Source organism: Narcine bancroftii, chromosome 5 (genome assembly GCF_036971445.1).
Source record: "Narcine bancroftii isolate sNarBan1 chromosome 5, sNarBan1.hap1, whole genome shotgun sequence".
Taxonomy (NCBI): Eukaryota; Metazoa; Chordata; class Chondrichthyes; order Torpediniformes; family Narcinidae; genus Narcine; species Narcine bancroftii.
The window spans coordinates 44796545-44812259 of record NC_091473.1 but is presented as its reverse complement, the minus strand read 5'-3'; the positions used below and the strand labels follow the sequence as shown (position 1 = coordinate 44812259).

The following is a 15715-nucleotide window of genomic DNA, read 5'->3' as shown; positions in this document are numbered from 1 at the left end:
AACCATGGCCCCGGGTTCTGGATTTTCCCATCATTGGAAACATCCCATCTGCATCCATTCTGTCCAGTCCTGCCAGAATTTTATATGTCTCTATGAGATCCCCTCTCAATCTTCTCAAAGCCATGAACAAATGCATCTGTGATCAGTATGCTGGGGAGAATTAGATCATGCAAGTTTGTCCCATTTCTGAACTGTTTTTTTTTACAGTATGGTAGAAGCCAATTTAAACCATTTAAACCTATGCCATCTTATTACACCCAAATTAACCTGCAATCCCATACATTTTGGAAGGTGGGAGGAAACCAGAGCACCTGTAGAAAATCCATGCAGACACGGGGAGAACCTACAAACAGATAGTGGTGTATTTGAACCCAGGTTCCATATCTGGTCTTGCATTTAGACCCACTGGGATTCAGTCTTTCTTGGTGTTTCTGAGATACTCAATTATGAACATGAATGTTCTCTCAGTATACATTCTGTGGCCTTGGTACTTATTCCAATTGGTGTCCAATATGAAGGCATTATGACTAAAGAGCAATAATTTATTCAGAATTAGTTGGGCTGGGAAAATGACATCACATCTTAATCCAAGATCTATTTCAAAGCCTCATGGTCCATTACCTTTTCATATATTTTCCCACAGGAGTTGGATACAACTGAAAGGCTTGCTTAGCAATTTAAGAAGCAGTTAAAGAGACAACACATTACTATGGTTCAGGGGTTTCAGGCAGGACAGCTTTTTTTAATAAATGTAGATTTAATACTATAAAGGAGAATTTCAAAACTGCATGGAGAGATGGATGATCTATTCCCAGATAAATCAGCAATTCTAAATTACTCAACCTTCAGTTTTTGTATTTATATCATCTGAATCCAAGACTGACCAATGAAGATAAGGATAATAGATATACTTTTTCAAAGGACCAGAAGGGGGCACCAAAATTTGGGGTTCAATCATTCATGGGATCACATAGATTTCTAACATGAATTACCATCTGGTTGCCATTCTCATTGAATTTGGGAATTCTGTCCATGAATATTAATGTGTCCCTCAATGAGTGTAACACAAAATTATACTGACCATCTGTTGTCTGCAGGTGATCTCACTTCTTAAGGACCTTAAGCATAAGATGAATGTTCAATGACTGTGACATCCACTAAATCCCCCCTCCACTCTCAGAAGATGTTGGTTGAGAATTACCTCAGGAGCTTCATAAACAGGGATGAATTAACAAAAGATAACCTGTCTTTTACCCATCAGAGAACTCTGTACAATGAGCACTCTTGTCCATTATTGTTCAGGTTGAGAGTTCCTTCTTACTGCAGGACTCTACTTAAAAGGAGCATCAGTGCCCCATATGGAAACGTACCCAAAGATAAATTCTATCACCTGAATATTTTGCACTAAATGCACTGGGCTCTGTTAAAACGCAAACAACAGAACAAACATAGCTTTCAAAACTAGCTTATATATTTTAGTCCTTAAAGCACTGGAGTGTAATATCAACAGCTGCAGGCTGTCTGTCATGATGGGAGCAATCTGTAAATGATATTGACACAAGAAACCTACGGATGAGAGCAATGGCTTGAGTTCATCAAAGAGTATCTGTACAATGAAAGGTTAAAGGAAAATAGGCCAAATACAGAAGAAAATGGGACAAGCTCAGGTAGGCGACTTAGTTGAATTGGGCTGAAGGGCCAGTTTCCAGGCTGGATAACTCAACTACATCTAAAACAAACCATCTGACCATTAAACAGGAAAGTCTGCAGATGCTGTGATTGTAGTGCAATACACAAAAGAACCAGAGAAATTAATTAGGTCATCCAGCATCTATAGGAAGAAAAGGATGATTATCTTATTTATGGGAAATTGCTGTGTACAAAATCAATGGAGGCTGTTAAAGCACTCTGGGTCATAAGAAAGGCACAGTAAAGCAGAAAATCTTTCCTTTCTTGTCATAGAATTAATTGGGTAGATAATAGTTCATAAGAAATGACTTGGAATTTCTATTGAACAGTCAGTTAACATTTAAACACACCAAACAGTAACACTGTTGTCACCAAGCTAGAAGGTAACTGTCCAACAAAACTAATGTTTCCATTAATGGGTTACAAACAGGGAACACTGGAGCTGATTTCAAATGACATTATTCAATTGTAATAACTTTTCATAAAACACATGTTTGACATTAGTTTAAGAAAACCTGTCAAGACTGTGATATTTGAGAAACTAATGAATAATGAACAGGGTGTGGTCTTCCAAATGTCTGGACCATGAGACTAGAAGACTAAGGAGGGAAACAATATGTTGATATGCCAGAGGAGAGGAGACAGGGGATCTATAAACAAAATAATATAGAATTTTAAAAAGGAAGAGAGTGAGAGAACTAGTATTATCCACAAGAGAGACTTGAATTTGAGAAAACAGCAGAGAAGGGTTAGCAGAAACTGAATCAGAGAAAATAGAAGAAATACATCACAAACACACAATTCGAGAGATTAGGAGATAGACAGTGGCTGAAACAGAAAGCAAACGGGAAGGAAAAAAAGGTGCAGAGATAGTGAGAAATTGAGAGTTGGAATAGTAATGAATAATAGTTTATTGTCACATACATGAGTACAATGCAAAGCTGCAAGGAAAGGATCGACAACGAGATAGACAACAGACTCACCAAGGCAAATAGCGCCTTTGGAAGACTACACAAAAGAGTCTGGAAAAACAACCAACTGAAAAACCTCACAAAGATTAGCGTATACGGAGCCGTTGTCATACCCACACTCCTGTTCGGCTCCGAATCATGGGTCCTCTACCGGCATCACCTACGGCTCCTAGAACGCTTCCACCAGCGTTGTCTCCGCTCCATCCTCAACATTCATTGGAGCGACTTCATCCCTAACATCGAAGTACTCGAGAGGGCAGAGGCCGACAGCATCGAATTCACGCTGCTGAAGATCCAACTGCGCTGGGTAGGTCACGTCTCCAGAATGGAGGACCATCGCCTTCCCAAGATTGTGTTATATGGCGAGCTCTCCACTGGCCACCGAGAGAGAGGTGTACCAAAGAAGAGGTACAAGGACTGCCTAAAGAAATCTCTTGGTGCCTGCCACATTGACCACCGCCAGTGGGCTGATATCGCCTCAAACCGTGTATCTTGACGCCTCACAGTTCAGCGGGCAGCAACCTCCTTTGAAGAAGACCGCAGAGCCCACCTCACTGACAAAAGACAAAGGAGGAAAAACCCAACACCCAACCCCAACCAACCAATTTTCCCCTGCAACCGCTGCAACCGTGTCTGCCTGTCCCGCATCGGACTTGTCAGCCACAAACGAGCCTGCAGCTGACGTGGACATTACCCCTTAAAACTAGGGCAGTGTCCTTGCGGGTAGTAGTATACATTAAGGAAAGGTCCAAAGCGTAGCCACTGAGAAAGAAAGCTTCGATAATCTGAACTCTACCTGAGAAGGTGAGCCGGAGCCGGGCTTGCGATGGCCTCCATGCGCTCGCCAGCCTGTCCCCAAGCCAAGGCAGCAACATCAGGATGATGGTCATGAGCCTGCGGGGACTGAAGGTGAAGCAACATCCACTAGGACCCGCAGTTGAACGATGAACCCACTTGATTCTCAACATCGTACGGGGCGCAGTCACTTTTCTTTTTCCAAAGTCTATTCCAGTAAGTCACAGAAGCAAGTCCTCAAAACGTTGATGCGGTGCCTGCGCAGATCTCAGGATGAAGGGGTTGACAGGAGAAGTGAAGAAGAAGCAGCTGCAAAAAAAAAACCCAAAACATTCAGGTTTCACTTTAACTGACCCCCTTCAATGCAAAGGGCAACTACAGAAGTTTCAACTCTTGTTCCTCTCAATTAACCTCTTTGAATGTGAGGGTCACAAGCGCGCAGTTAGGGGCTGTCAAAAGCTTCGAAACACTCACCGCCTTTTGTCGGGCACACGTCAACTTCACCTCCCTCTGTCTGTCAAAAGCGAAAGAGTTTGAGGCAAGAGTTATCTCCCTACTTTGATTCTTGGCTCCCCCTTTTGCCAGGTGCTCCGACTATTCTTTTAGTGCGTGTCGTCTGCCTGTCCTTAGCGGACTGAGAGGGAGGGAGAATGACAGAGAGAGAGAGAGAGAGGGAGAGCTAGGAACACGCCCTCTCTCATTCATCCGTCGATGGAAACTCGACTGTCACTCACGTTCGCCGCTGAGGTTTATATCCATCAATTCTTTTATCAGTCACACGCCTTGCTGTGACCACACAGACAATTTGTGATTACTCCCAATGTTTCCAGTGCCCTCAAGAGAAATGTTGTGCCGACAGCAATGAAAGGCTGAATTCCATTTACCCTTGCTCTTGTTTGAATGTTGGAGGCGGATGATCCCGGATGCCTGCCAGCAAACCTGCTGCGAGCGTGTGTCACCCTGTGACCGCGCAGATGTCCTCATGTGAGAGTGGGCTGCCGGCACTTCACTCTGTGCTCTATTACCGCTCCGAGGCCGCGTGGGTCTGCGAGGGAGACTCCGGAGACACGGATACCAGTAATTAATTGCTTCCTTCCACGGAAGCACTTGACAGCGCTCATTGGTTTTAATGGCAATGTCACAAGAACGATCACCAAAAGACCAACTGAAATATGAGTCTGGAGCAGTGGCAGCGCGGGTTCCACATGTGGTTGTGGGGGGGGGGGAGGGGGGTGTGTAAGGGTTACATAACACGTCCTGGTGGAAACTGCATACATTTGGCTCGTATTCCTTTTAGAATTGCTTTTCGGGTGATTAAAAGATAAAGTCTTTCCAAAGAGCTCAACGAATCGGTTACCGATGGTAGAAGCAAGGGGCATTTATTTATAATTGGGGTTATGAATGAGAAAGTGGAGGGACTCGGCAAGCCAGACAGAGATGGAGAAATTGGCAGACACCGGTTCTGGTGTGGACCCGCCCCGAAACGTTGACTATCCATTTCTCTCCATGATCATTTGCAGCTTCTCTGTTGTTTGCTCTTTTCTTGGGTCTTTAATTAGGTCTAGCTTGTTTAGAAGTTAAATCAAAAAGTCGTGGAAAGTCTCTTGATAATAATTACAATTGAAAAGTAATTATTTCAAGAAGAATTTTAGAACCTTTGCTATGTTGAGATACAAATGTTTTTTTTAAAACATTATGGGATTTGTTGAACCCTTCCCCTAATTCCTGGCCTATGAAACAACATTTGTTGGATTTTGGAATGGAAGTTCCAGTAGTTTGACCTCTTAACAATATGGTGGATGACATGCACTTTGGACCATAGAAGGATGAGAGGTGACTTAAAAGAGGTCTACAAGATTCTATTCTGAGAGGCATAGATAAGGTAGACACCCAACTCCTTTTTCCCAGGGCAGGAGTAACAACCACTAGAGGACATCTGGGCAAAATGAAGGGAGGAAAGTTTAGGGGAAACATTAGGGGCACGTTTTTATTTATTTTTACACAGAGTTGTGCTTTGCCAGGGTGGTATTGGAGGCTGAAACATTGGGATTGTTTAAGTGACTATTAGACAGGTACATGTATGCAGAAAAAAGTGAGGGCTTTCATTTAAAAAAAAATTTGGTAGGAATATAAAGGTCACCATAAAATCGAGGGCTAAAGAGCCTGTGCTGTACTGTAGTGTTCTATACTTCAATATCAAGGACTCCTGGTGGTGAAATTTGCATTGCAGACAGTAGCATTTCCTTGTACCGATTCCTATTGACCTTCTAAGTGAATGTCATGGATGTGAGAGGTGTTTTTGAATGTTTGGTGGAGTTACCATGGTGCCTTTTGTACATGATTCATACTACAGCCATGATGCACTGGAAGGCGGCTGTGGATAGCATGTCACCCAAGAGGACTCCTTTCTTCTGGATGGCAAAGAGTTTTTCCAAGCATTGTTAAAGATGTTCTCATCCAGGCAAATCGTATTTTTCACACACCTGATGTGGAGAACCTTTTGACAGGAAATGACTCAGTCACTTCAACATTTCTGGCACTCATACTGCTCTTGTTCATGTGATGGAGCCAGGTAGAGAGAGGGGGGTGAAGGTGGAGGTAGCTGCTCAGAGAAGATGACCAGGTGCTGGGATCTGATAAGTAAGGAAATCATTAGGGGAGAGGAGAAGGGCAGATGGAACCAGATGGAGAGGAAATCTGGATCATGTGTACAGACAGTTGTGAATGGTTGGTCTCTAGATTCATTATACAATGCTTAGAAAGGTCTTCAGCCCTAATGTTGAACATTTAAAAGTTCTGGTTGCAATTTTGTCTTTTGTGTGATTCTTGTAGCAGCTTGAAGATTGTGAGTTTGAATCCTACTTTTCAAGAGGAGTTTCAGACTTTAATGAAATCTTTGGGGAGGAAGGAAAAAGGTGAGATATGTAGTCAAGAAGGTGATGCTTAGGTTCTAATGTTGAGGGGATGCAAAAATTCCACGTCACCATTCAAATAATGCCACAAACATAAACTCCATTATGCTGTTTAGCTCTTACCCTTCAAATGATATGTTAAATGGCTTACCTTGTCATTATTTCATTGCTTCCCATTCCTCCCTTTCCATGTTTATGAGTAAGTTTAACTCAATGAGCAAACTCAGATAGTTTGCAAGTTCAAATCTCAGCTCTTGCACTTTTGTATCTAGTCTGAATCTCCACTGAAGATTGGAGGGAATTATGCACTATTGAATGGAATATCAAGCTGAAATCCTGTCTTCTCTATCTGGTAACCATAAAGTTCCCTATATTGAAAAAAAGCTTGGGAATCACACACCCATTAACTCTTGCAATATTATGCATGAATTAGCTGTTTTAATTAGTGTATTGACTGTGGCTCAACACCAAAAATACTTTATTGGCTATAAAAGTATATCCTGAGGTCCTTAAAGGATGCTATTTAAAGCAAATGTTCTCATGTCATGTTGCATTCAACAATAAAAGCCCAACATGTGTTAACTAAACCTAGTTGTTTTGTGAAGTTGATAGATCCCCTCATTGCTTTAATATCACATAAGAAGACCGTTGCTTTTAGATAAGACCCACAAAAACCAGACCAAGTAAGGATAAAAATGTGCTGCTTTAAAGAGAACTGATTGGACTTTCAACAACAGTCTATTCACATCACTGTCCCCCACACCAGTGTGAGATTTTTTTTTTATTCTGGACTACTTAATTAATTAGCTGTACTTAAATTCTTCACCTTCCCTGGTGAAGTTTGAATTCCTTGGTGAGATACCTCTGGATCATTAATCCAAACCTCTGAGTCAATAGTCCAGTAACACAGGCAGGATGTTAATGTTTACATTGCCACACTTTATATGACAACACTTTAACAGCAGTTAATTGATTATAAAGTGTTTTGAGACATCCTTAGGACATAAAGAAACAATTGCAAGTTCTTTCTCACTGCTTTCATCTGTAGAATTGGAGTTCTGCCACACAACTCCTTAATCTGCACAAACATGAATACAGAGAAAATATACTTGAGAGTTTAGTATTGCAAATAAAAGGATATGTAATTGCAAGTAAACTTCTTCAGAATTTTTTTTAAACCACATTCATGATATCAATGACTTTCAATGGCTATTCAAATGTTGTCACTCAAAGTACTATTGATCAATGCAATAACTATTCTCAGATTGCACTGGACATCTTGTCAAACTTAAATAATGTTGTTCCATCTGGTAATGTGTATCGGATTTCACAGTGGAAACCCCTTGAGGTTCAGGATCTGATACACTTGTGAAAAGCAGGAGTGAGACTGAAGGGATTGAAGATTGGTTTATCACTACACATGGAAAAGCAGAAAGCAATGCCATCTGGTGCTTTGGACGATTAATTTATACTGGGAGGATCTTACTCAAAATGTCAAGTTTAAAGGAAATCAACTCCAAGCTCCTTGCCCTACTCATACTGGTGGAGACAAGTGGCAGCATTGTCACTTCATATGAGAATGTGTGCTATTTCACAGAGCAACATTAGCGGGCAGGGTGAAAACCTATACGTTCATTGCCCAAGAGGAATTATAGTAATAAATTTCCACAGTAAGTTTTCTATCAACATACATGCCCCACGATAAACAATACCCCACTGCCATCTACAGGTCAAGATGGGACTTTATCTTCAGGAATGGTTTTGAGGGAAGGGCATGATTCCTGAAGACAATTTCCATAAACCTTGGGCCCTGTGGATGAATCTGTGTGGCAGATTGTGAAAATAGTGTTATGTTTTAATTGATTACAGCAGAAATGGTGGTGCTGCCGGAGCAGCGGTAAAGGTTTCGTATTGTCATGTAATACTACATTTAGAATGTAACATACATGAAATTCTTTTGTCTATTGTAATGCAGACAAGAGTCGCCACTTTGTCCAGCACCCCTCATTGAAACCTTGGTGTTCTGTCCAAGGCAGTCTTCTCTCCAAGTACTGACCAGTCCTATACCTGCTTAGCTTCCGAGATCAGATAATCCTAGGTGATTTCATGCTATTATGTGCTGTAATGACAACACTGCCACTGGTGCAGACCTGTGGAAAGTAGAGAACTGAGACAGGACTGCTCAAAGGGTTCAACCGTCCAGTCATAATGCAGGTGTTTCAGGCTTTAAATGACCTGTTAAAGGAGTCGATGGTGTTTGCAAGGAAAACCCTGCAGTCATGGAGGTCTGTGCCCAAGATGGCCTTGCCTATGCTCAGCATATACTGTGGAGCATTGCATGGTACCAGAAATGGGGAGAACACTCTGATGAGAAGAAGAAGCAGAGGAGACAAACCTACTGGATGGTGACCATTGCAGTGGACCTGTGAGGGGCTCAGGAACTGAAGAACTCACACAGGGTGTGGGTGACTTGTGGTCAGGCTGTGTGCTGCTGAAGACTGGCTGATGTGAACCAGGTATTGGAACCAGGATTTGAGAATATGCTCAGGGCAGGAAGGGATTCCAAAAGGCCTTGAGTGTTGAAGGTTTCCTCATCATATCAAAGATTTGGATCTGAAGTTCATGTTGAACAGGAGTTTGTGCAGTAGCAGAGGCTGCAGGAGCACTGGAGATGAAACCATGGATACTCAGTGACTCTGAAGGGACTCTCTTTTTATTTTACAATAAGGGGCATTGGGCAACACTAATGACGACTCTTTGTCTGCCTTATAACAAACAGAAGGCAATCCTGTACAACCAGAAGAGAGGTCTTACTGGATCTATGAACCTAAATAATGAACTTGGTCAGGTGACAGGCCTCTCAGTGGGGGAGCATTTTGGTGAGTGACCACAACTCCCTGAGCTTCAGCATAGCTATTGGCAAGAATAAAAGCAGAAAAAATGGTCAAGTATTTAATTGAGGAAGGGCTAATTATGATGGGATGAGGAAGGAACATAATGAATACTTTGCCTCAGTATTAACCCAAATAAAATAAGGGATAGTCAAGGTGAGATCAGAATAGAATGAGCTTATGTGCTGTACCATATTGAAATTAAGAACGAGGAAGTGCTGGATGTTCTTAAAACATTAAGACTCACAAGTCCTCTGGACCTGATGAAATATACTCCAGTTTGCTATGGAAGGGAGGGAAGAGTTTGCTGGGACACTGGCAATTATTTTTGTATTGTCCCCTTGTTTAATAAGGTAATAGGAAGAATCCTGAGAATTATAGACCAGTGAGTCTTACATCAGTGGTGGGAAAACTATTGGAGTCTTAAGGATAGGATTTATGAGGATTTAAAGAAGTACTCAAAGATAGTTAGCATGGCTTTGTGAAGAGAATGTCATGCCTCACAAGCCAAATTGAGTATTTTGAGGAGGTAACAAAAGAAATTGATGAAACTAAGATGGTAGATGTGATGTATATGGATTTTAGTAAGGCATTTGACAAGGTCTCCCATGGAAGACTCATTCAGAAAGTCATGAGGCTGTGTGGATTCAGAATTGGCTTCCCTGTTGAAAAAAAAGTGGTAGTGGATGGAAAGTATTCTGTCTGGATGCCAGTGACCAGTGGAGTTACACATGGATCTGCTTTGGATCCCTACTCTTTATGATTTTTATAAATGACCTTGACAAAGAAGTAGAGGGATGGGTCAGTAAGTCTGCAGATGATACAAAGATTGGAGGCGTTGTGGATAATGTTGAAGGTTGTTATATGTTACTACATGGTCAGTGCCAAGGTGGCATTCTTGGCATGGACCCCCTTGCGAGGTGCTGTGCCCCTATACGCTCACAGCTATCACACACAGTCAGACCCACCCCTACTCATTAGCATGCGTCAAGCATCACTAGCGTCCAGTTGGACACGCTAGTGACTCCCCACTCAGTAAAAGCAGTGCTTTTGGCTGCTAAGTCATAGGGACGGAAGAGGTTTACTACATCTGCTCAGCAGATAGGCTGCCGCCAGCACTCCATTCCCCCCCACTGAGCGAGTTTACAACTGTAAGACTGTGCCCCACCCTGTTACCCTAATACCTCCTTTAACATTCGTTCTGGTGCTAACCCTGGGTTACAACAGGATATAGGTGGAATGCAGCAATGAGCAGAAAAGTAGCAAATGGAGTTCAATCTGGATACATGTGAGGTGATGAATTTTGGAAGATCAAACTTGAAGGCAAAGTACTTGATTAATGGTAAGATACTGAACATTGTGGAAAAACCGAGCGACCTTGGGGTCCAAATCCACAGATTTCTGAAAGTTGCCTCGCAAGTTGATAGGATATATAAGAAGGCTTATGGTATGCTGGACTTCATTGGTTATGGGATTGAGTTCAGGAATCATGAGATAATGTTGCAGCTCTAGTGAGACTACATTTGGAATATTTTGTTCAGTTCTAGTCACTTTATTACAGGAAGGATGTTGAAGCTATGGAGAGAGTGCAGAGGAGATTTACCAGGATGGTGTCTAGATTGGAAAATATATCTTGCAAGGTAAGGTTAGCAGAGCTCAGGTTTTTCTGTTTGGAATGAAAAACCATGAGAGATGACTTTATAGAGATCTACAAGATTATGAAAGGCATAGATAAGATGGACAGCCAGCTCGTTTTTCACAGGGCAGCAATGGCAAACACCAGATGATATCTGTTCTAAGTGAAGGGAAGAAACTTTAGGCAGACATCGGGGTAATTTTTTTGTACACTGAGTTGCAAGTGCCTAGAATGCATTGCCAGGGGAGCTGGTGGAGTCTATAACAATAAGGGCATTTAAGAGACTCCTAGACAGGCACATGGATGAAAGAGAAATAGAGGGCTATCAGATAGGGAAGGTTTAGTTTTTTTTTTGGTGGGTATTGTAAAGGTTAAAGCCTTGTGTTTCTGATTCCTAGTTAATATTGTGCCTATCTCTTTAATTGTTTGAGGTGTTACCATAGTGACTATGATGTAATATGTTGTAATATCCACCCAGGCTAACTGCTTGCCTTATTCTACAAGATGTGAAGGAAGCATGAGCACGAGAAAATTTTCTTTGAATTTTCTATCCCTTTAAATACCTTTTGCGTCTCTATATATCTGTATCTCTATCATACAGTAAATGCTTTCTTATTCATCGTTATGAAAGTCTTGTTGCAAAGCTATGCAAAATGTTTATCTGATCCATCAACGAATTAAAACTACATAAAGTTACAGCCACAGAGTTTGATTTGTTGGATAAAAGAGATAGAAATTTGCGATATCGCAGCTCACGATTTGGAAGATGATACTCTGAAATTAGGATATCTTATTATAAGGAATGTGTCGTCCATATTTTGATTCAAAGAAAAATTTAATTGTGAACTTTGTTTGAAAGAAAATTTGTCTAAAGGAATCGACAATTCAATTTAAAGCCAAGAGACATCCACTCTGTAATAACAGAATATTCCAGAAATGTGAGAACCTGTCTCTGAATTGTGCAATTTGTTAATGACCCAAAGTCTGACCAGACACCTGCGTCCTTGAAAAAATAAGTCATAGCTCTGGTAGCAGAATTGGCAGGAAGCCCAGAAAATGTTCTTATAAATGTAAACATTTAAGATAAGAAAGTGTGTGCAGAACCACAGAAACAATTCAGCCAGCAGCGGTTCTCTTAAAAGGACCAAGTAAGATACAAAATTCATTTACAGTTCCCAAGAACCAGGAGAAGCCAGGTTGCAGTGTGAAAGGACCCAAGATGGATAAGAAAAAAATCTCATCAGGCTAAAGACCTTAAGCAAAGAGGTCCTCTTAAAGAACTGTTTGATTGTGATTTGAGCCAGCAAGGTAGACTGACAACACTTTGCAGAAGGTTGGAGCCAGTAACTAAAGAAGCAGCAGCAGCTTCAACTACCAAGAGTCCACGCTGCTGAAGATCCAGCTGCGCTGGATGGGTCACGTCTCCAGAATGGAGAACCATCGCCTTCCCAAGATCGTATTATATGGCGAGCTCTCCACTGGCCACCGTGACAGAGGTGCACCAAAGAAAAGGTACAAGGACTGCCTAAAGAAATCTCTTGGTGCCTGCCACATTGACCACCGCCAGTGGGCTGATAACGCCTCAAACCGTGCATCTTGGCGCCTCACAGTTTGGCGGGCAGCAGCCTCCTTTGAAGAAGACCGCAGAGCCCACCTCACTGACAAAAGGCAAAGGAGGAAAAACCCAACACCCAACCCCAACCAACCAATTTTCCCTTGCAACCGCTGCAATCGTGTCTGCCTGTCCCGCATCGGACTGGTCAGCCACAAACGAGCCTGCAGCTGACGTGGACTTTTTACCCCCTCCATAAATCTTCGTCCGCGAAGCCAAGCCAAAGAAAAAAACCTGCTTAAAAGTTAGTGGAACTGGAACAGATGAATATATGTTGCAAAATCCCACTCGTGCTGTACCAAGCAAAATGCAGAAGATAGAGACTCAATCAGCGGTCCTGATGATAGTATTTCCAAGGTTATAAGTGCAGGAAGATCTTCAAAGTCTTCAAAGGTATTTAGAACAAGTACTGCTTCGCATGCTTCAAGCGTATCAGCTATGCATGCTAAGGTGCAAGCAGACTTAACTGAAGTATGTGCACCACAAGTGGTTGGAGAAAAGATATTCTTTAGAGGATAGGGAGGTTCAAATGAAGAATCATCAACTGAAGCAAGAAGCCAAAATTAAGAAACAGCAATTGGAGCAAGAAGATCAACTTAAAAGGTTACAAATGGCTAGTAAAGAACAAAATAAATTATTGAATAGAGAAAAGAAAAGACTAGAGCTTGAGGAACAACGTGCTATGAATAGGGCCAAATTGAAAGCAGATATATAGGGATCTTCCTGAAAGGAGGGTACTTTAAAAAAAAAATCAACCATGCGAGTTGATCATACTCAACCACAGAGGTCTCTTCATGTTGCTGGAGAACCAGCTATCAGTCAAGGATCTCCACTAATGCCATCACTTACAACCCAAGGATTTCCATCAATGCCATCACTTACAAGTCAAAGTCCTACATCTATGGCACCAGTTCAAAATCTGTTTTCTCCATTCACCTCAAGCCAACCAGTCAAGACAATATAATATCATTTATAACAAAACAAAATGAAATCTCTTCTATTTTAGTACAGCAACAAGGTTCATATGGTTTACCTAGGAAGGAAACTTCAGTTTTTATTGGAGATCCATTATAATAGTTGATGTACATGAAATCTTTTGAGCATCACATTGAAAGTAATACAAAAAATGCTAAAGACAGTCTTTATTACTTGGAACAGTTCACTGGAAGACAGCCAAAGGAGTTAGTCAAAAGTTGCCAATATATGAATCCAGAACAAGGTTTTAAAAGGGCAAAAGAATTATTGCATCATTATGGCAATGAACATAAAATCACAAGGGCCCACTGCCACTGGCCTACTGCAGAAGAGCACGGGGACAAGACAACACATGGCTGGCTGTCAATCAGCCAACCTGAATGTACCAAGCCCCATCTGGTCAGGTGTCCTTCACCTGCTGGGATACAAGCCAGAGCCGGCCCTTCAAAGACATTCTCAGAGCTTCCACAGCTGGCTCTGTGGTAGTTTATGTCGAATAAAGCCTGCTATGGAAAAGCTCCTGAGCACCAGAGCCTCTAAATCGACCCACGCCACCAGGAAGCACAAACACACTTCAGCGTCTGGAAGCACAGTCGAAGCGATCATTGAGGCACACACTGAGAATATCCTGGAGTCCAATCAAAAGAAGATCAAATTACTCCGACCAAACCCGGGTCCCCGCGCCTTCCAGGCACTCAAAGACTATACCAGGTACTTGGAAGCGATGAACACCCTCGAGACCATGTATAAACCTCCCACGAATGTGGTCTTTGCAAGGTACCTCCTGAGCATCCATGCCCAGCTGCCCGGGAGATAGCAGAGTCCTACCTGGGAGCCCTGTACGAGTTGGCCTGATTTTGTCTGGCTGAACCCTGGGTAAATGAAAGGGAGGTCGAGAGGCTGATCAGAGACGCCTACGTCAGAGGGCTACACATTAGGACCATCAGGCAGAAGCTGCTGGAGGACAATATCTACTCCCTGGCCAAAACAGTGGAGGTAGTCTGAACCCTGGAGGCAGCAGCCCTGAACATTGAAGCCTTCGACTCCAGGCTTCCTCAGGCGTGGTTAGCACATTCAGCTGCTGTGGCCCTAGATCATACTGGGGAAGAAAACATTACTGCTGTGGGTCCCTAGCATCCTTGTAAGTACTGTGGGTCCTGGTGTGGGTCTGATCATTGATCGCGCCAAAACTGCCCGGCCAAAAAACCAGTACTGTACGAGATGTGGCAAGAAAGGCCACTTCACCAAAGTATGCCTCTCAAAGCCCGCCGGCAGCTCAGCAGCCATCTACGACCTCCTCCCCACCCCCCCAAACCATGTACTATTGCCAGGTGACATCATTGCCCTTGCAGCCACTTCCGGCCTCCCCAACCCTGGTTGCCCAACTTCCGGCCTCGCTGGCAATGATCACTGCATGCGTGCTATGCAACCGGACCAGCTCTCGCCAGTACCACCTTGTGAAGACTACAATGACGTCACTTCTGGTCTATGGAATAATGTCACCTCCGCCGCCCATGATGTCACCCTCATTGACAGCCAGCGACGTGACGTCACTTCCCCTGGCGCAACTACTGCAGCTGGGGAAGAAGACCAGCATGCCTCGCCATCCCATGCAGGTGCCACTGTCACCAAGGCCCTCCCAGGCCTCCAACAATGACAATTTGGCCAACATGGGTGCTGACCAGGCCACCCTACCAATGCACCCCACACCTCCGGACGGCTATAACTGCCACACATCGCACCCCACAACTACGGAGAGCACTACCGGTCGACACTCACCTCTACTGACACCAGTGGAGGATAGCGCAACTTAATCAACAGTGGCAGCACTGAGAGTTTCATTCACCAGAGAGTGGCCCACTCCCTAAGGCTAAAAATCCACCCCAACACTTTATCGCCTTCGCCACCAAGGACTGAACCATCAATACCCTCGGGCGCTGCTCGGCCGATCTGACTGTGGGTGGGGTGGGGGGAGAGAGAAGACATATACAGGGTTCAGGCTCCTGATCATGCCCAAACTCTGTGCCCCAGTCCTCCTGGGCTTAGGCTTCCAATGCCACCTGCAGAGCATCACCCTCGCCTTCGGGGGGGCCCCTACCTCCATTCATTGCTTTACAGCACGCCGTCCAACCAGCCCCAGCCAACTTGCAGCCTCTTCATGCAGCGCATCAAACCCCACCCACCCCGCGCTCTTCTCACACCTCATGCCAGACTGCATACTGGTAGCTGCCAGA

At 43.3% G+C, this 15715-nt stretch overlaps 1 protein-coding gene across 10 annotated transcripts in view; it reads right to left on the bottom strand.

The window, feature by feature from the left end:
* The window catches only part of sema3h (sema domain, immunoglobulin domain (Ig), short basic domain, secreted, (semaphorin) 3H), a 329841-nt gene that overhangs the window by 299586 nt on the left and 14540 nt on the right, over window positions 1–15715 (bottom strand). For 2 of the 10 annotated variants that reach the window (XM_069937313.1, XM_069937314.1), the window contains exons 1-2: window positions 3930–4288; window positions 3457–3764 (exon numbers count right to left, since the gene is read on the bottom strand). The exons of 1 other annotated variant lie outside the window; for it this stretch is intronic. In XM_069937313.1, coding sequence (XP_069793414.1) covers window positions 3457–3628 — 172 coding nt within the window. In that variant the 5' untranslated portion in view covers window positions 3629–3764; window positions 3930–4288. Of the gene's footprint in view, window positions 1–3456; window positions 3765–3929; window positions 4293–4339; window positions 4511–15715 lie in introns of those variants that run through there. 7 more of the 10 variants (XM_069937304.1, XM_069937307.1, XM_069937306.1 and 4 more) reach the window with 6 other exon arrangements.